This window comes from Punica granatum, chromosome 2 (genome assembly GCF_007655135.1).
Source record: "Punica granatum isolate Tunisia-2019 chromosome 2, ASM765513v2, whole genome shotgun sequence".
Taxonomy (NCBI): domain Eukaryota; kingdom Viridiplantae; phylum Streptophyta; class Magnoliopsida; order Myrtales; family Lythraceae; genus Punica; species Punica granatum.
In genome coordinates, this window is record NC_045128.1 from 44181202 (window position 1) to 44204161 (window position 22960).

General features: G+C 39.4%; 2 protein-coding genes and 2 pseudogenes across 3 annotated transcripts; 2 read left to right on the plus strand and 2 right to left on the minus strand.

Moving 5' to 3' along the window:
* Positions 1-588: 588 nt before the first annotated feature.
* On the minus strand, positions 589-3786 carry LOC116195526 (autophagy-related protein 3). Its single transcript, XM_031524774.1, has 10 exons — positions 3489-3786; positions 2752-2822; positions 2344-2460; positions 2097-2263; positions 1846-1931; positions 1670-1721; positions 1483-1548; positions 1256-1383; positions 1042-1148; positions 589-887 (listed from the first exon to the last, which is right to left on the minus strand). Exons 1-9 carry the CDS (start codon positions 3647-3649, stop codon positions 1049-1051), a joined length of 948 nt encoding a protein of 315 aa, XP_031380634.1. The 5' UTR covers positions 3650-3786; the 3' UTR covers positions 589-887; positions 1042-1048.
* A 1923-nt stretch (positions 3787-5709) lies between these two features.
* On the minus strand, positions 5710-8512 carry LOC116194453 (expansin-B15-like). Of its 2 annotated transcripts, none has more exons than XM_031523260.1 (4): positions 8366-8512; positions 7570-7682; positions 6396-6595; positions 5710-6267 (listed from the first exon to the last, which is right to left on the minus strand). In XM_031523260.1, exons 1-4 carry the CDS (start codon positions 8385-8387, stop codon positions 5922-5924), a joined length of 681 nt encoding a protein of 226 aa, XP_031379120.1. In that variant the 5' UTR covers positions 8388-8512; the 3' UTR covers positions 5710-5921. The 2 variants fall into 2 exon arrangements, with proteins under 2 accessions (XP_031379120.1, XP_031379119.1); XM_031523259.1 differs by having other exon boundaries at positions 8168-8512.
* A 6798-nt stretch (positions 8513-15310) lies between these two features.
* LOC116193518 lies at positions 15311-17625 on the plus strand (annotated as a pseudogene).
* A 1710-nt stretch (positions 17626-19335) lies between these two features.
* LOC116194065 lies at positions 19336-22347 on the plus strand (annotated as a pseudogene).
* Positions 22348-22960: the final 613 nt, after the last annotated feature.

The following is a 22960-nucleotide window of genomic DNA, read 5'->3' on the forward strand; positions in this document are numbered from 1 at the left end:
TGAACAGGACAAAACAAGAGACCGCCACGTGAAGATTTAACCGAACCTCCGATCGATCCTCTCTCATCTCGACTCTGGTTTACACCTTACAATCCCAACTTTTGTGGGTGAGAGTGAGAGAGACCGCGAGAGAGAGATGACTGACCCTCCTTCTCACTCCCTACTCACCTAAAAAACTTCATTCATCTGTTCCCTTAAAATTCCAAGCAAGAATCTTGAACCCCTCTCACGACAGAACCATTGAATCATGGACCCCGAAGCCGTTAGATCAACATTAGGAAGCCTAATGTTGAATTTCGGCCAGGCCCCGTGATTCAACATTCCCCAATCCCCTCCACATTCCAATTCAAGGACCTGAGTACGTCCCCATCCAGCCCGTTGTTAGTGATGCAATTTCATTCTCCATTATTAAGCGGGTCTTTGCCTATTCTCTATTTTTCTTCAGTTAGCTTCTGATAGTTTGAAAAGGTCCAGTGCTTGATCTTTTTTCTTTCCCCTTTCTTTTTTTTTTTTGGTTATATTTTTGTCAAATGTTTGTGAAAAAAATATACTATTGGCCTGACACAAAAAAAAAAAAAGAGAGAGAGAGAGAGAAATCTCGACATGCAATTTTACATAAGAATAATGAGTGTTCATCAGTATATATATACTGCTTAGGTACATCAGATAACTCAATAGTCCATCAAGAAACCTTTATTTCCTAATAAATACAAGTAAACTGTACATGGAAGACACCAAGCGACCATCTTCATTCATGGATTTAATTACCATAATAAGAAGGACGCTTCCCCATCATGAACATGCAAAGGAAAGAAAAAAAATTCCAATCTAACATGCACAAAGAAGCTGATCCCATTCCCCATGGAGACGCCCGTCTGCTTGAAACCCTGTCCAAAGAACGTCGATATCAGCTAGAGGTTTGGATCACTAATTGACAAAGACATTCTAGAGAAAGTGGTGTTTCCTCGATGTGTATGTATGCCTTCCTAAGTTGGAGAGCACGCTTTCTGAAGCAAATGAGTAAATGACCAGAGGATTTACCTGCCATTTATGAGTTGCTTGAACTACCAAGATCAAAGTCCATCGTGTAATCATATTCAATTGTTGGAATGACAGATGCCATGAATTTCAGGAATAAGAACAGGTACCTGCATGGTAAGAAATGCATGTCTCATCAAACAAGAGTGAAAAGCTTTAAATAACCAGGAAGGAAATATGTAATTGAAGGCAGCTCCCAAGAGAGGAGATTTGTTACTTGTCAACTTCGGGTTCAACTCCACGTGACATAAGAACATCTATAATTTTCTTCATTACAGCTCCATGTCTGCAGGGATGAACAGAAGCATGCTTTCCAGGCAAGTGCGGATGGTCTTCAATTGTGACCTACCATGACTCAAATGTTTTAAGATACCAATTATTATATAAATCAAAGATTTCCTTCATATTCGAATCGAAAATGCTTTTCACGAAGAAAGCACTCACTGTTTTCCTTGCATGGTCTTGGCTAACATCTTCAAGCACAAGTTCAGGTTTCAAAAGCATTCTTGACTATTACAGGATGAAAAAAAAAATGAAAAAAGGGGCTCAAAACAAATAGCAAGCTCAAAATGATCCAACTAAATTAAGTCAATGAGACGTGATAAGAAAATGATTAAGCTGCCTCACGTACCTCATCATATCCGGTAAGCCATACTCGAGGAGTTTGATAATATTTGTCATACCTATAATATCATTAAAAAAAAAAAAGGGAGTTCAAGTCCAAGAAATTGGACAAATCAGGTTCATAATGAGCAATTGGTCAGACAGCATAGAACTTGATAAATAAGAGGATGAAATATATCTTACGTAATGCTGACATCATATGTACGGGTCCGCAATATTATATCATCATCAGGTTCATGTGCCACCAGATAGGTAGATTGAAGAGTTGCCTGCAAGAAGTGAAGCAACAATATGCATCATATAGACAAAGTTCCAAGCAACAGTGACCAGAATAAAGCAGCATGAATAACATAAAACATGCAACAAAAGATGAGGGAACACATGTCAAGGATCAATAGAAACAAGATGAAAATCATGACAAAAAGAGAACTAACAGGATCTGTCTCAATCAGGTTGTCCGGATCATTGAACTCAGCCATGTCTGGAATATCTTCCTCTTCATCTCCGCCAAAGTATGAAGGAATGGACTGAATGCCACTCTGTTTGCTGATTTCAAGATTCTCCATGGAAGGCAAGTTCTCATCCTCATCTTGCTTAGTTTCTGAAAAACATATAAGAGGAAAGGGGAAAAGGGAGAACGAGGAAATATCACTTAATAAGTAACTCAAATAAACTACTTACCTCTTGGCTTCCCATGAGTAGCTAACCATCCATCATCATCTTCATTATCAAGGAGAACTTCACCCCCAGCAGCCTCATATTCTTCTTCGACAGAGGCAGCTCGCCGCAAACAAGGAACTAAAATAAGAGCTTAATGAGTCCTACGACCTTTACACTAGTATCATCCTCCGAAGAATATTAAGGTGATAACTAAGAATGGTTGACTCAATGATAAGAAAACTACAGTTGGCAAAGCCAAGAAACATTACATGTGCTATCTTACACAATCGGCACATTCCCAGAGTTCAATTAAAATATATCAGGTTGGCTAAATGTGATGACTAAAAATTTACTATAAAGTCACCAACAGCCGTGCAACCAAATCAGAGGATACCAATAATAACAATGATTAATGCAAAACCTCTTTACCATTTCTGGTTATCAAGAACTGTTTTTCTGCTGGGAGGTATGGCTTCCTCTTGCTTGGTTCACCAGATTCCCTATAAGAAGTTTCCATAACCGTTATGAATTAGAAGAAACATGACTCGATAAGATGGAAAGAAATCCGAAAAAGTGGACTTTGACAACCAAAATTACATGAGAATATAGAGACGAGCATCGCAAAGCAGAGGACAAGCAGGTTCTCTATTTCATCATCATCAACCGCAATGGACCTCACTGAAATGAAGAAATTCCTCAATTCCACCTTAGCTGTCCATCCCCTGATACCCGAAATACTAATGTAGTAGTAAATAGAATTCCGAGAGGCTGGTAAGTGCTAAGGACATAATTAAGAATAGATACGCTCATGGACACAGCAAGCCACTAACTTTTTCCGTAAGTTAGAGCTGAGCAGGTTCCCAATCCTAGCTCATTCTAAGCAGGACACCTTGTCAAGACGATTACAAGGCTGACCACAATGTGCGTATGATCTTCTAGTACAATACAGGAGCTCGGCTAACATTCTTAATCACAACAATTCTATAAATCTTGGTCAGATACATCAAAAAACGGTGCTCAATTAAAGCATCAGTCAACTCCCTCTATATCATCAAATTCATTCAACGATGACCTCAACAATCTCATGCTACTGCTACCAACATATCGCAGAGAGCCAATCCAAAATATTGGGAATCCTAGCATGGGATGGGGGACGGAGATTGTACCATGACCAGGTAGGGCACTTGGAAACGAGATTGTCACCGGCGATGATGAACTCGTTAACGCTAAGGACGCCCTTCTCTTTGAAAGCAGAGACGGTGCGGGGGCTGGTTATCCGCTCGACTGTGCCCTTGAAAGCTTCGTGGAGCTTCTGCGACAGCACCATCTCCGAATATTGGACGAATCAAAGAGGGATAGTGATCGATCAAATTAAATATAGATCGGAGGAACCCTAAATAGTTTGCCCAGAAACAATACACCGCTCGTAGGTGGAGAGAGAGAGAGAGAAGGTACGAATCAATGTATTCTCCCTCCTTATTTAAGAGGGAAAAGAAAAAAGAAAAAAACAATAAAAACGAACTTCGACTCCGTTATATAACGGAGAAAATGATCGACAGTCGACACAGAGCGGACGGACGCTGTTATGTATTGCCGTCACTCAACTCCACTCAATGGCCCATCCCATCGCATCAACGTTCTGTTGGGTTGTCTGTTTTAATTAATTATTATTATAATAATTAATAATTAATAATTAATAATTAATTGCAAAGTAGGGGAGGCCGAAGCCCACAATGGTAGTCTGTTTTATTCATTCATTTCATTCATGATGATCTGAACCAATCTGATGCTATTGGGCCCGATCCAACCAAGTCTTTCGATTGAGCCTCCTCTTCTTTGTGGTTCAAATTTCTACATTCAATTTTCTATTACAAGTTATAACGGAGATACGTGAATCTAACACACAGAATTTGAAAATCTAATAAAGGAATACAAAAAATTCTATCATAAAAATTGAATTTAAAATACTAAGGCTTTGTTTGGGAATGACCAACTATAAATAATTATATTTATTTGGGTTATAATAATTGTGTTGTTAAATTATGGGAAAATGTAGAAAAAAACGAATAGTTGGGAGAAAGTAATGATTGAATTGTTGAATTGTGAAAAAGTAATGAATAGTTGAGAGAATTTAATATTAAAAATTGAATTGAATGGTAATTAATATAAAAAAAAATTGAAGAAAAATGGAAAAAAAAGTTATAATTATATTGTTGAATTGAGGATAAGTGGAGTAGAGTAAATAAAATTACTCCATTCCTAAACAAAGCCTAAATTACTAGTTAATGATGTGTGCTATTACACTGTATCCCCTTCTCAAATTTCAACATTCACTTGAGACAAGTATATATGCATGGGAGTGTGACTCTTGTTTAAACTTAAACCTCTAATATTAGATTAAGATTTATTACATTAGACATGATCTACATTTAAAATTTATTGTCTTAGACTCTTAACTATTGTTAGGACATGGTCAATGGAAAGTTAAACCCAAAACTCCTCTCTTGATCTCACTTTCCTCTTCCATATTTACCCTTTTACTCTCTTTTTTTTCATCCTGATATTTAAAAATTCAATTGACTCCAGCTAATCTAGTTTAATTCAGTCGACTCACTAAGGGATATAACTCTCACAGTATGAATTTATTAACAAGACTTGAAGCCAAGATCTTATTTTAGGAGAACTGTATTAAATTACTTGAACCAATCCAAATTGACTATTTATCCTTATCCCTTTAATTTTGTTAATTATTGATCATTAAATTGAAAACAAGATAATAAATTTCAGATTTCCGTAAACTAATAAATTCTAGATATTAACCACCCATTTCCCACCTCTCTCTCTCTCTCTCTCTCTCTCTCTCTCTCTCTCTCTCTCTCTCTCTCTCTCTCTCTCTCTCTCTCTCTCTCTCTCTCTCTCTCTCTCTCTCTCTCTTCTCCTCCTCACTTTAACCACACTTACTTTATTTTCTCCATGAATGGTAGCAATTTTTTTTCCAATTTATTCATTTTTTTCGATTACAATAGGAGGCTCATGATCTAATATAAGGAAATAGAAATGAAATATAAATAAAGGGGCACGTATAATCCCACTGGTGAGAATCGAACTTGGAACCTCTAGGTTATCAGGTGAGGGTGTTAGTCACTGCACTACACCCCATTTCTCCAATTTATTCATTTCAATACAATAATTTTCAGTATAACAATATTCCTATAAGTTTACTTACAATTATAATCTTATTACATCTTATTGCAATGTTTATAATAATGTAGTCCATATTCAAAAGAATCTTAATAATTTAATGATATCCGAATATAATATGGGTAGGTTTCTAATCTATTATATATATGCGCGAGTTGTGCATTCTAGTACGTGTATATGGGGGAATAATGCAAATGAAATGAAGTTATTGTATGTGTAGAACTGTTGGATACGTGATCTTGCCAGCTTGTACTTGCTTGGGTTGGCTTCCTTACAGGGACACCGCAACTCACAAGCCAATACATACGTACTTAAATAGTTCTAATTTGACCATAAACTTGCAATATATCTTCGACCTTAGCTCCCACCACTCAGCATTCTGCTAGCTAGACTTGGATTCACAGATAGTTCACTAGCGACCGGTAAGTTGCCCCTGGCTTCCAGTTCTTGGGAATTACATTCCGAGCTACTAGGGTTTGCTGCGAGTACTGGGATGTCAGCCGAATAGAGAAAGGAGGTTGCAGCTGCGAGCCAGCATCGAGTTTCCACACTGCTCCCCACGACTGCTGCATCGCCCGCCACTCCTCCAGCCCTGCTGAGCTGTTGGTATTGGCTTCCTTGAGAGCCACGCCAAGGAGGTCACCATCTCCTTCCTCATATTCGATCACCACCGCAAAGTAGTTTGAGTTGGAACCTTGATCGACGTGGAACATTATCGTCTTTCCCGAGTAATCGCATGCAACCCTGCAAGGGAGAGTATCTAGGTGATGATCTGCAGATTGATTACATGAGATTATTTCTGGACTCACGGAAAATCGCATTTTGCCCACACTTTTATGTTAATCATATATATATATATTGATAAATTTTACCGTGCGAATTGGATTTTTAGAACTCCCGCGTCACGGAGTTTCTCCTCTTCTCCGGCTACAGCCATGGCACCAAAAGCAGTTCCACTGAGATCGAAGTGGGCAGAGTCGGTTACGCAGGGGCCGCCTGGGCAGAAATCAGTGATGACCACCCTCACGGGCTTGCCGGAGCATGATGGGTGTGCACTTTTGGAACATTTGATCTAGCGATCATCAGGAAACATATATTGTATATGATTGCTTTCGGTTATAAATGTATATTCTAACAAGGGACTTAGATAATATATATAATCTAGCTGTGATTTCAGTCGCGCGCGCACATATATATTCCATCAGCTCCTGGTACAAAATAATTGAACGAATATTGCGCAAACTAAACTTGGTCGTGGGGACTCAGACGGTGCATGAACAAGACAAGAGCTTTGACTAATTTTGGTGCATGGAACTGTCGGTCGGTCGTGGCATTACAACTACCAATGTATAATTTTAACTTCCTAATAATATGTAAGTTAATTAGACGGTACAAATTAAACTAGTCGACGTACGTTGCTTTCTTATCTTGTCTCTCTTATTCTTCGTCTGTACGTTGGGAGTGTCCGCCCATTTCTAATTCTCTCTTTCCTTGTTTTGTTTTGGTTGCATGCAGTAGTTAATATCTAGTGGAATTGGACCTCGGATCCACATATAATATATATGTATATAGTATCCTGGACTGATTTTCCATTGTCGATTTTCTCGTTATCAATATAATCCTACGAGTTAGCGTGAAAACTTATTTTTGCGTCTTAGAAGCCAAATTATTTAGTTCATTTATTAGACTCTTGGATGAGTCTTTTTCTTCTTTGTCATATGGATGGTTAGTAGTCCTTTTCATTATAAATGAAAAAAATAAATAAACACCAACGCGGCTTGATTTAAGCGATTCGGCTCTTGTTCCGCTTAAGCAAGGTCTCGGATTCGAGTCCTTGTAAATGCAAAAAATCCATACTTAGAGAGTTTATCCCTTAGTGGGTCGACCCGATTTGGCTGAATTTATTTAGACCTAATTAGGCTTTCGGATACTAGGGTTTACACCCAGAAAAAAAAAAATCTCTACTTAGAAAGGAAACAATGAAATAAAAGGAGATGGGATAGAGTGCATTCATGCCGTATATCGTATAGATTATAGGATATTTACCTGATAACAGGCTCCACATTCCTTGCCAGATTTGTAGAGAGAGGGCCCAATTCCTGTGACCATAGAAGAGAACGGTGGCCGGGACACTGCGTTCCCGTACCCACAAGAACCTCCTGCATCAACAACAACCCTAGCAAATCAATTCGGATTCAAGCCACAGCTAGGCGCCAACATGAAGATTAACATATATCAATAGATGAATCGCATTGTTGGCTCGATTTAACTCGACTTCGAAACTTCAAATTTGAGAGCACATACCATCATTTGATATAACAGATATATATAGAATGTCAAGGTGATCACATTGAGCTTTATTACGAAATGACTTATGGTATATCAGGTGATGGGGAGTGAATACTCAACGACCAAATTAGTTTGTAATCAGTCTCAAGCTTGATCCTGGCTAGATTAGGCCAAACTTGAATACAGAGATGCCCCCATGATCAGGAATAGTTATATATCAACAAGTTGCGCTGGGTCCGAGTAGCTCACTATTTCCTTGCTCATCATCTATACGACCATGAAGAAACCCCTCCCATCTATTTCACGCTCTCTCTCTCTCTCTCTATGTGTGTGTGTGTGTATGAAGTGATATTACCGTCGCTTCCGGCACCGTTGGGACTGCCGTACCAGGTGGCTCCAGCAGAGGACCAGTGCGTTCCGTAGGTTGTCAATTTGAGGTGCTTTGACTTGAAGCCCATACAGGGCTCCATTTCGAAGCAAAGTAGTAACAAAGCCATCGTCAAGCAGTATGAATATGATATGATGGAGGACAAGCTGTTGAAATTATAATTACCAGAAAACTGAAACAGAGCCATAGTATATCGATCAAATGGTCTTTGGCTGATCAAACGTTCTCAGCCGTACAACTATATATATCTAGCTATAAATCACTTATATATATATATATATATCTATTGCTGCTAGCTATGTTCCTTACCCTTGCGCTTAGGGTTATGGGCTAATTGGACTTATATATAGACCGAAGGAACGTAGTTGTTGCTATCAAGCTCCTGTTTTCGGGTCATTTTTCACACTTTTATTGCATATATTGTAGAATTGTATGATAAAAACAAAATCCGGATTTTTTATACCACTATGGGCATGATTTATTTTTTTAATTTGTTTCTAATATTTTCAAGGATGTTGGGGCCACCGGTCTCCTTTCATTAATAAATCCCATATTTTCAAACGTATTCGTTTGAAGTTAGCCCACAATTATAATAGTATTGAAAAAGTGGAGCAAATTTGTAAATATTGAAAAGTTTTGTATCATGTTCAGAGAGAAAATTACTACAACAAAATGAGTGTGGGAAAAGACACAAAACGTTAACTGCTTGTAACCTTTAACGTAAAAGACTTCAATAAGAATAGTCGAATAAATATTTCCGTTCGAAAAGACACACAAGTGTCTTTATAAATAGATATATATATGTGAAACATTTCGGTCAGAATTTCTATTGTCTCCCTCTCTCTCCACATCTCTCTCGAACCGCTATCATTCTCAATCTGCTACGGGAAATTTAGAACGAGATTCTATAATCCTGCAAATATCTGTAGGTGCTCAAAGGATCGACTTTTTCAGTGCAATACAGAGTCGGTCATTGACTTCTTTTTATCTTGGAGGCCAGTTTAATTTGTTCGCGGAGATCCCGATTGCACACTATTGAGAGCCAATAAAATTTTAAGGAAAGCGATCTCGTGCCTAAAAGCTATCTCTCTTGTTTGTTCATTTTTGTTAGCCCAGAGTTACCATTCCAACGTGTGTGTGTGTACCACTCAAAACAAATTAAAGATTGCGTGCATTATTAATATTGCTGTTGGACGGGTCATATGGTCTTGTGTTTTATATATACTTATCCGCCTAGTACTAGACGACTCTGTGTGATTGATCTGTATCATAGGAGTTGAGAATATCAGCACATGCATGTACCTTCTGAAGATGTAAGTCCAGTATATGTATCTCATATGCATTTATGAATTTTAAGCTAGCGATAACAAATAAATAAAGGGACATGATGCACGTATATATTGTCGGCAGCTGCTGGGCCCCAGCACCTGGTTTGTGTGTGTTGCCATTAGAAGTTTCATTTGTCTAATTTGTACATAAAACAAAAACTAATTTCCTTGGATCCTTCCCTTGATGGTGGTTATTGGACGTTACAGTGTATACTTTATAGTTTCTAAATACCCTCGATTTTCTTTTTAGTTTTTATATACATATAGTTTTGATTTAATATATATCTTGACAAAGTGGACGGCATTGATCGCTATTTCAGTTGTCTTCTTCATGCATGCTTTTCGTTTTCAATAAATTACGGGAGGATCATTGACTAGGCCTTCCTCTTTATACGTGAAATTGAAGAATATGGCGATGCTAGGTAGCTAGGGTTTGTGAATTGCGTGCTTGCATTTAGCTAGATAGGGACATAAATTCAAATCAACTGCGACTAAGACGAGCGCGATTGCAATATATATATATATATATATTATATTTATATAGAGAGAGAGATATATAGAGAGAGATCACATCACATGATACGCTTGCATGTGCAAGTAATTGCACAAAATTTAGAAGTTTTTCTTGCACATTCTAGTGGTAGAAGTATGTGCATTTTTTATTGTCATAAACCCTTATATATAATCCCGTTGAGAATGATATGTTAACTACCAAATCAGTTAATACATATATAATAATTTTCTGAAATGTCCATGACCTTTGTGGGCATAGAGTCCTATACATGTGTCCACCCTCCACCTCGATCGCTCGCTATCTGGCTGGAAAAGGTGGTCCGGAAGCTTCCTCTCTCCCAGCAAGCAAGACGAGATCATCACTTCTCTCAGTAATGGACTTCCTTGAATACCCCCCCCCCCCCCCCCCCAACCCCCCCCCCACCCCCCCCCCCCCCCCCCCCCCCCCCCCCCCCCTAAAAAAGTGCGCGTATAATAGAGACCGTGGAGAATCGATTTTTTACTGTAATTTTTTAGCTTCGGCTTTGATTTTCCGTCCAATCCCATCCAAAATTATATGACAAATATAGGATATACTATTATTAGGGAAAATTTTACAACGACACGCAGCAACAAGATTATCAAATTCGAGAGAATATAAGTAAATTCCATAAGAGTCCCATTAATTATTGAATTTTCATGGGCTTATATGGGTTTAGGCCAATTTTCACTTAAAAGCGGAAGCCGATAAGTGTTAGTTCCCAAATCTCATTATAAACCAATGGATATTGGTCATCTTTTTCATTTTTAAAAGCGGAAGCTGATAAGTGTTAGTTCGCAAATCTCATTATAAACCAATGGATATTGGTCATCTTTTTCATTTTTGCTTGCACTTAAATACCTGCCCTCAACAATTGACATCGGACCGCACTTGGACATATTGGGTCCGGCGTAGGGTGGGTGTGCAAACATGCATGGACGCGCCTACGCCGTAACCTGGGCTCTGATACCATATTGAATTTCTGTGGGCTCATACGGGCTTAGGCCTATTTCACTAAAAGGTTTAAGCTGATAAATGTTGATTTTCAAGTCTTATATAAATCAATAGATATTGATTCATATTTTCGATGTGGGATTAATTTCCTAATTTGATTCAAAATTGTGGGGCTTACGAACCATGCAGCATAATTATATGTATATTCACGAGAAAGTTAAACCTTCAAACTCCAAATCAACTATATTTTAAGTCCACTAAAGTACAAAACCAAAATAAATAACACTGGAGGTCAGGAGGGTAAAGACTTATGAAGAAATGAACCGGAGAGAAGGGCACTATGTGATTCCGTTTTGATTTTTGAAATATAAAATTCTAGAGGATTACTCGCATGTACCAACATTTAAAAGTTAAAATTCAAAATTAATTCGTAAAAAAATTCATTTTCTGATAGATTTTGGAAAAAGATCTCCGGAATGAAATTTACATAATGATTCCTCCGAACTTTAATTAATAATCCGTAACTCTCCCTCAAAATTATAAAAAGAAAATCCAAAAGAATTTATAAAATGGAAAAGCTAATATTTAAGCCGTGAAATGGAGAACTTTTTTTTTTTTTTGCTGAATATGAAATGTAGAACTTGTATCATTGCTATATGGGTAAGAGATAGAAAGAGAGCAATGAGGAAGTGGGGGTGTAAATGGTTCAGGTTGGGTTGGGTTTTCCGGTTGGGTAGGATCAGGAAATTATGCACCCATAACGAGTATTTGCCACCTAAAGACCCGTCCGATAGTGATTCGGATAATTTGTTTCGGGTACCTGATTGAACCGAATTTCATAATTAAAAAAAAAAAAGAATTTGCATCTCCGTCCACAACCACAAATCACAATGTTTAAAACATCCTCTGCCCCTGGTCTTCTTAGTAGAAAGAGGAGCGACTGTAAAGCTTAAAGCCCGGAGGAGTTTCCCGAGATGAGAATGAGACAAGCGGAGCAACGGTGGTGAACGAAGCAAAGGTGGGGTGCCGGGTGCTGGAGGAGCCGCGGGAGGAAGAGAAAAGGGAAAAGTATTGAGAAATATTGTCTCACACGAAAAAATTAAACAGAAATCAACAAGTTTCTAAGTGATTGTGTACTGAGACCTATGAGCTTGAGCTTTTGCATTGGAGATAGACCTAATAGCTTATAGGCCCAATGAAATTTTACATGGTATCAAAGCAGGTTATGTTTTTGCTCGCTCATATGTGTTTACATCATGCCAAGTTTAGTTTCAAGATAGCCAAATTGCGCCGAGATGCAAGAGGAAGTCCACATCGTGGTTAAGTCCCGAGCATGGAAGTGCAGTCCAGGCCCGTAGTCAGTTCTTGAGGGCGGGTGTTTAAGTCCAGTGGCTCGTGTAGGTGAAGCATCAAAGTCACGCGTTGCCGCGCGACGGCGGGTGTTGAGATATATTATCCCACACGAAAAAATTAAACAAAAATCAATGGATTTATAAGTGATTGAGTACCATAATTTACAAGTTCAAGTTTTTTTATTGGAAATGAGCTCAATCGCTTCCCGGTGGAATCTTACAGCCATAAGGAAGCAGGCAGAACCGGTTCCGTTGGATGCCTCACTCCTGGAGTGGACGGTGATAGAGTCATCAAGTGACTCGAGTCAAAGCTTTGAAGCTTGAACAGAAGGTGTCTGTAGCTCATGGCAAGTGAACGAAGAGAAGAGTTGAAGGGGTCTATGAATGAAGAATTGAAGAGAAGAGAATAGTGAATGAAAGGGTCTGTGAACTGAAGATTTAGGAATTAGGGTTTTCTTTGACTGAGTCTTGACTGACCCGAAAAAAAAAATATTAATGCATTTTCGGGTTAAGTCGGTTCCCTGACGGGTTTCTCAAGTCAGGTTGATTGTTGACTCGAGAACCAATATTAACCCACCTGAATTTGATAATGGGTTTTCGGGTTTCGGGTTCTGTCGGGCCTGATCGATTATCGTATTCGGTCTTACTTACAACCCTAAGAGGAAGAGACAAAAAGATGAGTAGTTGGTTATTACTTGATGAAATTTATACCTCGATTTAATGGTAACTAAATAATAAAATTAGAGACGAAAAAGAGGTCAATTACTCATTTTTTTGTAATAGTAGAGATAATATGTCTATTTTACTTTGTATTTTATCATTTAGTGAGCTCGAGCTTTTTTTCTTTTTCTTTTCCTCAAAAAGTAAACTCGATCAACTGGTAGAGTTTATCAAATCTAAAAAGTGTACTCGAAAGTCTACCGAATTTACTTCCAATTTAGATTTTCAAGAATCTGATAATTATGCGCAATAAAATGTCTTATTATATATGTTCAATTCAAAACCATTAGATCATTGAAGTTTAATCTTATCAACTAATTTTCTCAAGTACACAATAAAATTAAGTCCAATAAAATTCATCGATGACCCTTTCATTTCTACTAATGTGATGCATTATGTAAATTAATACTTATGAGATAATAATTAATTTTTTTAATTCCTGGAAATAAAAAATTATACGAAATGATAAAGAAGCAACTATGAGGAAAGGGGAAGGGGCGGCGAGGGGCCACCTACAGCCTCCGCCGCCACAGTCCATTGTTGGTCCCAAAGTCGACGTGACCTCGATTATGGCAATAGTGGCTGGAGATAGGCCCTCGTCACCTAGTTTTGGCCACTAAGAGAGTATATGATTCTAGGCATCAAGTGCCCACCTCTGCCCACCGTTTTTACATCCGGTATCACTAGGGGCACCAGAGGTGACCTGTGACCTCAACTATGGTGCTAGTGGATAGAGGTGGATCCTCGACGCCTAGATCCAACCCGTTTCTCTCTTCTTCTTATTTTTCTACGACAGAGAGAGAGAGAGACTGAATCTAGGTGCTGGGGGGCCACCTACAACCACATGGCGCCATAGTTGAGGTCATCAACGACTTTAAGCATTGTGTGGGAGACATCGATTGGGATGATGGCAGTCGGAGGTAGGCCCCTAACTCCCCTCTCCCTTTCTTATCCATGGATCTCTATCTCCTTGTTATTTTTTTGTTTCAATCAATTTCTATTTTTAGAAGCAAGGCGTGTGACATGTGTAATGTTTCAATTAATTTTTTTTTCATAATATAAGGGTCAAAAGTTGAAAATAAAGGACTTAATTAAAACTTTCAAATACGGTTGATGATGGACGAATAAGATTTAAAGATACAATTTTTACGACATATATATTAATGTATTACTTTACTATTTTTTTTTCGTGTGTCAGTTGCAGAATCACTTCTATTATTAGTACTAGAGGTGTAGTCGCGCTACGAAAGCACAGTGTATAGAATTGAGAGAGTAGGATAGTAAATGGAAGTGAAAACTGTGTGATTTGGATGGTATTTATTTGATAAATTTATTGCCGTAAATATTGTGGTTATAGTTACATAAATATAGTTTGTCAATGACTATTTGGAAAAACAAAAGAACTTTGTTATAATAGTAGAGATATCTCAATTATAATTGCCATTAGTATTATGGTTCTTATCGAGACTAGAAATCGAGAGTGGAGGGAGGACGGATTTTAAAATGTGGGCCTGCCCCGAATCTATGGGATTCCTCGAGAAGGGAAGGCCCATCTTTGCTTCAATCTAACCCTATTGGGCCTGCCCACCCTCGCAGCTCGCAGATTCGGTTTGATTAGGCCCAAGCTTCATCTTCACTAGACTTCCCGCAAGAACATGTCAAAACTTAGCTAGATCCACGCACGAATATGCCCATTGCCCTGCCAGCGCCAGCCACACCGATCGCGCGCCTTTTTCCTTTGGTCTTTTTTTTTTTTTTTTTTTTTTCATGAAACACCGATCTCACTTTATCTAATCCGGAATACGCTTATCGACTTTTCCATATAAGGGAGGTGTGAACCTAGTGAAGAAAAATGAAAAATCATATAAAATTTCAACAGAATAAATGCCGCTAACGAAAATAAAAAATCAATTCCTTTAGTTAATAGGTGAAAACGTGTATCATTGTGTCATACTCTCCCTTATGAAAGGCAGACTAATTTTCTTTTTCGCCAACAAAGTCTATAGTTCTGGTGATAGCGAAGCTCCTAAGAAGTCAAAGAAATACAATTTCCAGATCCAAGTCAAAATCCCACAATGCAAGCTGGAGAATTGGTTTCCAAAAATCGATGAAGACGCAACACTGATCACGTCTTCTTGTTGATAAGTATATTTTAGTCAAGAAAGCCTGCTTTGTTTTTTAGCCCCCCTGCCCTTTTTTTTATTACTTATTAGGAAAGCACATATAGCACCACAAATATATCGCTGCTCTATCTAGAGTAGATTTCCTCATAGTAAGTTCCTCCCCTTTCCTCGCTCCAGTCACCCACCCCCACCCCGGGGGGATCTTATGAGCTTTCAAGTAAGAAGCCATGGCTGTACGATATTCAGTTGCAAGTGATGGTGACGGTAACAACGCCAAATACAACGGAAGATTGACCCTCCTTGTCATCTTCTCATGCATGATTGCTGCCACCGGTGGCATCATTTTCGGCTATGATATCGGGATTTCAGGTATATATCCATGCATGTTGGTTCTTCTTCAACAAGTAACTACTAGAACTCATTGAACAAGGAAAGTCGCTTCACCAATATATGTATGTAACAAGAAACGTGTTGTCATAAAAAGTTCCGATTTAATGTTGTACCCACAACACATGAGGAAGAAAATAAAAAAATTGATCAACTTGATTTTAATCATCATCGAGCAGGAGCATTAGAGAATTTCTTTATTCTAATTTCTGACTCCTTGCTAAGGTAGAATCATGTACGCGCCATTCAGTATCGAACTTGTCAAACCAACTTACTGGTGCCTATACGTTTGCGAGGTGGGGTGACCTCAATGGATGCATTCCTCAGGAAATTCTTCCCGGACGTGTACGCTAAAATGGAACAGCACACCAAGATCAGCAACTACTGCAAATTCGACAGCCAGCTCTTGACTTCGTTCACTTCCTCCCTCTACATAGCCGGCTTGGTAGCGTCGTTCTTCGCCTCTTTTGTCACTCGAGCATTTGGACGGAGGCCTTCGATCCTCTTAGGGGGAGCTGCATTTCTCGTTGGCTCAGCCCTCGGTGGTGCAGCCTCTAATGTTTATATGCTGATATTCGGTCGAGTTTTGCTCGGGATTGGTGTTGGATTTGCAAACCAGGTGGGTACTCCTGTCATGTATTTCCTGCTGTCTTTAACAAAAGCTGCGTTTGCTTTATCAAATTTCTAGTTCATGTTCCTTCCGGAAAATAAGCATAGAGATCTGTTCTAGACAGTTCCTGTTCCTGCCATCTGATGGACTAATAATAAGCTTATTTGTGCAGTCAGTGCCTCTGTATATCTCAGAAATGGCACTTCCTAAGCACCGAGGAGCATTCAACATTGGCTTCCAACTATGTGTAGGAATCGGGGTCTTATCGGCTAACCTTATAAACTACGGATCCCAAAAGATCGTAGCAGGATGGGGCTGGAGGATTTCCCTAGCATTGGCAGCAGTACCTGCCTCAATCCTAACCTTGGGTTCACTCTTCCTCCCAGAGACACCAAACAGCCTCATCCAACGGAATACCAACCCCGACAAGGCCGAGTCTATGTTGAGGAAAATCAGGGGGGCCCACGATGTCCAATTGGAATTTGAAGATCTCATAACAGCAAGCTTGGTTTCGAGAAATATCAAACACCCATTTCGGAAAATTGTCCAGAGAAAGTACAGGCCTCAGCTAGTTATGTCGATAGCGATACCATTCTTCCAACAGGTTACAGGGATCAATGTGATTTCGTTCTATGCACCAGTTTTGTTCAGGACAATTGGGCTCGGGGAGAGTGCCTCGCTCCTCTCTGCAGTCGTGACCGGCACAGTTGGTACAATCTCCACATTCATATCCATGTTGGTTGTGGACAAGATTGGGAGAAGAGCGCTTTTCATCGTTGGGGGCTTTCAAATGTTGATCTCACAAGTTCTGGTTGGGGCGGTAATGGCATTTAAGCTCGGGGACCAGGGTGGGCTGAGCAAATCATATGCATATTTAGTGCTTGCCTTGGTGTGCGTCTATGTGTCTGGGTTTGCATGGTCATGGGCCCACTGGGGTGGCTGGTCCCGAGCGAGATTTATCCACTCGAGATCCGGTCGGCGGGGCAAAGCATCACGATTGCAGTGGGATTTCTCTTCACGTTTCTCGTTGCTCAGACATTTCTATCGATGCTGTGTCATCTGAAGTACGGAATTTTCTTGTTCTTTGCTGGGTGGGTTGGAGTTATGACACTGTTTGTGCATCTTTTGTTGCCGGAGACGAAGAGTGTTCCTATTGAGCAGATGGGAAAGGTTTGGGGACAGCATTGGTTTTGGATGAGATTTGTAGATGAAGAAAGAGGAGGGGGAGGAGGGGAAATTGAAAACATCGGAGACATCGCGCGTTGTCCCAAGTCGGGAATCCTATAGGCAAGCAAAATAACCATATATATATATATATGTATATTGCTTTTTTTTTTTCTAAGATAAGAAAAATCATAGCGTCTTTAATAAAATCCTCTCATAATCCATCATTTTTAGAATTTTAAATTAGTTATGCTCCATCTAATTTCTGAACTCAATAATATATCACATGACATCATAGTTCTTTCTTCTAATCAGAGAAATATGCATATATATTACATGGAAAATATTATAAACATGTTTCGGGTCACGAGACTAAAGAATCGTGAAGTTATCGCTCTCGCAGGATATTATTACGGCGAGGGATGATAAAAAAACTCTAAAGCTACGATGGCCCTCTGTATTCTTGGTATATAATTTGGGCGACATACAGGTCCATCTGGTGGCTTATCAATATCGATGCATGAAGTGAAAGGCCCATCGAGTCAACTTTAATGCGAACCGCAACATCAATATATAATATATTAAAGCATAAGAGTTGTCATTCATAAAGCTATATTCAAAAACTTTTAACTCCTTATAAAATGTCGAAAAATCTCAACTCATAGTGTAATGTCACTTCATGCTCCATTCCTTACTAAAAAAAAAAAATTTATTTATTTTTTACCGCATAACTACATATTCTTTATCCGGTAAACTTACCATGTGGCCCCACGGCTATGTGGAAAATTATGGAACCATTAATTTGCTACCTACGATTACCGCTCGGAGGAGATCGGACTATTGCAACTCTACCTCTGATCTGCTGCTTCCGCTTCTGCCTTGCGGCTGCCCCAACACACCAACGCTGCTACCCACTCGGAACGACCTCGATCTGACCATTTCTAGACGGATCTTGGTCAGATCTGCTAGAATCTAGCCTGATTCTACCATATTTGATCAGATCAGTTCGGATCCTGTTTCGGGTCGGGTTTGATTAGATCCGACTCGCTTCGTATCGAATCTGGTTGGATTAGATCCAAACTGGTTTTGACCGAGTTAGATCGGATCTGAATGTGGGTTTCAAGGGCGGCATCAATCGAAACAGCTTGGTCACTCCCTTTTTTGTTTCTCTTGTCGCGGATGTCTTCTGGATTGGTTGGCTCGTTGGCGTCCTCCCTAGCTTTGTTGGATTGGTCAATGCCTATAGCCTTCCCTGGCTTGGATTATTGGTCTAATTTGACGGCCCGATTCAGTGTTTGGTCCACAGCGCACGGCTCAAGAGCCTCACTACTTTGCTCTGATATCGATGTCTCTTCGGAACATCGATATCAGATGGCTGAGTTTTATATATATTTATGGCTTGAGGACCATTCTTGGTTTATTCGGGGTTTATGTGACGGTAGAAGGTCTCGATCGGGACTTCAGATTGCTGCTACATTGTATCTATTATATATTGCTAGGTGTTTCACATTTAATTTCCTTATGTAGTATGCTAAGGAGGATTCGATTATTCTGATCTTGTAATCTTTGTTTATTTGGGCATTTTATTTGGTACTCATGTCATGTGAAAGTTTTACATATTATGAATGAATCCTCAACCTTCACGAGAATATATATATATATATGCTTTTATTTCTCCATCCCCCACAAAGTACAGCCACAATACAATAAAATTAAGATCCACGTACCAACACACGATCACTGATTTGCTTTTTCACTTCTCCTCTCCATTTCGTTTGCCATGCCATGGATCGAGCATAAACAAGATATCCCCCCTCCGCGCACCCCCCTCCCCCAACCCACCCCCCGGGGTAAGATCATTCATCCGTGTGGTCTATATATCATCCCAGACATTAAAGAAAAACTTCAACTTTTAAGAGAGATTTAAGCCACGGCTGTAGGATTCTCAGTAGCCCGTGGAGGTGATACAACAGCAGAGTGACCTCTTTCGTCATCCTCTCTTGCATCATCGGTGGTATCATCTTTGGGTATGACATCGGGATTTCACGTACATATCTCTACTGATTCTTTCCGACCACAGTCGCCAGCTAACCTCTTAATAATCTTAAATCTCGAGCGTGGTAACCTTCAAAACTCACAAAATAAGTCTATATATTCCAAGGCGACCCCGTTCCTGAAGAAATTCTTCCCGGATGTGTCCGCCAAGATGAAACAGGACACCAAGATCAGCAACTAGTGCAAATTCGATAGTCAACTGCTGATCTAGCTTGTTCATGTCCTCCTTGTACATAATGGCGTGCCTGATAACTTCCTTCTTTTCATTCTTTAGCCTTCTGTCATCTTAGGCGGGGTTCCATTTCTTGCTGGCTCGGCCCCTCGGTGGGACAGCATCCAATGTGTTTATGCATATATTTATTTGGCCGTGTTATGCTCGGGGGTAGGAGTTGTATTTGTTAATCAGGTACTTCTTTCGCTCCAGTAATTATATATATATCGAAACCCCAGATTCCACTAAATTTACATTCCTAAATCTCCAATTCAATATTCGACGGCAAGATTGCTGCGTATTGCGGAATCGTCCCCATTGAATAGTTAGGACCGCTGTGCATTCTAATACATTTTTTTCCTCCATTATCAATTTTTCTGGAATTGATATCTTAACGAGCTCACGGGACTTTGTTGTGCATAGAGGAGCAAAAATTCACATTCCTACTTAATTAACTTACCAAGTCCCGGCTTAATTTTACGCAGTCAATCCCTCTATATATATCAGAGATTGCGCTTCCGAAACACCGCGGAACATCCAACAGCCTACTCCAGTGAAACACTGACACTCAAAAGGCTGAGTCGATGTTAAGGAAAATCCGAGGGACAAATTACGTCCAGCTGGAATTCGAAGATCTCATCAGAGCAAGCACGGTCTCAAAGAAAATAGAGCGCCCATTCAGGAAAATTATCCTTAGGAAATACAGGCCTCAGCTTGTTATATATGTTGATTGCGAAACCATTCTTCCAACAAGTGACAGGAACTAAAGTGATCTCGCTCTATGCACCGGTGCTATTCAGGACGATCGTGCTCGGTCAGAGCGCCTCTCTTCTGTCTGCAGTTGTGACGGGCATGGTCGGTGCAATCTCTACATTCATCTCGATGTTAATGGTGGACAAGCAGCTTGGGAGAAGAACGGTTTTCGTCATTGGTGGCCTTCAAATGTTAATATCACAAGTACTTGTTGGGGCAGTAATGGCGTTCAAGCTAGGAGACCATGGTGGATTGAGCAAGCCATGTGCTTATCTAGTGCTTGTCATGGTGTGTGTTTATGTTTCGGAGTTCGGGTGGTCATGCGGCCCGCCCAGGTGGCTTGTCCCTAGCGAGATTTACCCACTCGAGATCAGATCGGCAGGGCAAAGCATCAAGGTCGCAGTGGACTTTCTCTTCATCTTCCTTGTTGCTCAGACATTTTTATCAATGTTGTGCCATCTAAAGTACGGGTTATTTTTTCGGTTTTTCGGCGGGTGGGCGGGCATTATGACAATCGCTGTATGTCTCCTCTTGCCGGAGACGAGCAGATGGAGAAGGTGTGGAGGAAGGAACCATTGGCTTTGGAGGGGGATTGTCGGAGGAGATGGAGAAGGTGAAGCAAAAAGTACTCAAATATCATATTATATTTTATTTTAAGATATAAAACATTCGAAAGTTTGTAGATATATAGTAATTTTTTCGCAGTATCATTAGACTAATCATAAATTTCACTTGTATGCGTACGTCTCGTGGCACATAGATCACACGCAATGTAATGTGATGAATCCGGTAAGTTGTTTCATCGTATATATATATATATATATATATATATATATATGTATGTATGTATATATGTATGTATGTAATCACAGCTAAGGGTGAAATTGCTCATGCTCCGATTGTAATGAGTCTTTTGTGTAATTAACACCAGCCGCAGGGACTGTGAGTTGAAATTCCTCCAACGGTTTGTCAGTTGGCTTGAAAGGAAAGATCCAGAAACCAAACAAACAAGGAAATTTATCCTGTACAGGAGAGGGACCAGTCCAATGGGAAAATCTTATATATAACGGTAGTATCTATAAGTCAATAAGAATTTATTATTTTAATTTTTAGTATGTAAAAATATATATCATTTATTGTTGGTAAAAATAATATTTTTTTTGTCTTATGGTATACTCAATATCGTCACTATCATCAATAAGAAAACCTTTAGGCTTATTATCCAAGAACTTGTTCAGAAATACTGTAATGAAAGGAAGATAGGAGTTTGTCGCTAGGTATTTGACCAAATAGGATCGTCCAGTTCCTATAGAACCTATCACTAAAATACCTCTAGAGGGGGATAGGGCTAAGCGGAGCGAAAAGGGTTTTCCATGAGATGTGAAATGAAAACTATTAGCCCCACATGAGGTTTGTGAATAAGTGATTGTCTGATAATGAGCAAGGAATATCCATCTTTATGCTAAACAGGAATATCCATCTTACATGATGTCTCCGCTGCATATAATACCTTCTCCAATCCAGGAAAGTCCAAAATACACATAGTAGATTGCAAAATAAACATAATCGACTAAACTAAAGTGTAATATACTATATTAAATTTTGCGATCGACTATATGCATTTAAGAACGCTGGACTAGTCCCCGTCCGGGACCAGATAAGCTCCCAACAAATAAACATCTATCCCTTTTTTCCTTTTCTTTTATTATGGCCAAAATTTTTTGAGTAAATAGGCAATTTTCGTCCGCAAGTTGCATCAATTTCGTCCATGACTTATTTTTTGCATCAATTTCGTCATCGACTTTGCACTTTTACATCAATTTCGTCCCTGTTACATCAAATTGGTCCTCGACTCTGCACGGTAACATCAATTTAGTTCATGACTTTCCACAGTTACATCAGTTAATGCTATAGTTATATCAATTTGGTCCTTCTGTGGGGTGGTTGCATTGATCTGATTCCAATGCGACATCAATTTAGTCAACTGCCACATCAATTTGGTCCCTACCATTAAGTATTAATGCTAACAGTGTTAAATGGTGGAAAATGTTACATCAATTTGGTCATCGTGCTACATCAAATTAATTCCTGACTTTTTTTAACCCATTTGTTTTTGTTTACTCATTTTCTTCCTCTTCTCCTTCTCATTCTTCTTCTTCGGCACAAATCTCACATGTTGCGACCCGACCATTCCCTAAGTTGAGGGCGATTGCCTTCAATCTGACTGATTTTGAGGCGGTGGGCGACGGGGTGACCCTAAACTCCGGAAGTTGAAGTGTAGCTCTTTAGGTTCTAGAGAGAGAAAGCTTGAAGGCTCGTAGGTATGTTATTTGATCGAAATTGCTATATAATTTCATTACTTAGATCAGTAGGATTACTGTCCGAATTTGGTTGAGTTGTTTGAAAAATATCACATTCTAAAGTCGGCTGCGGACATGATGATCTAAAGGATTCGAGCTAGTTGTTCGACCTGTTTTCTCCATATTTTTTACTTCCGTTTGATTCTAAATTGTAGCCTGTTGTTTGAGGTTTCCACAAATACCTAGAACATAGAAATATGAGTTTTGTGGA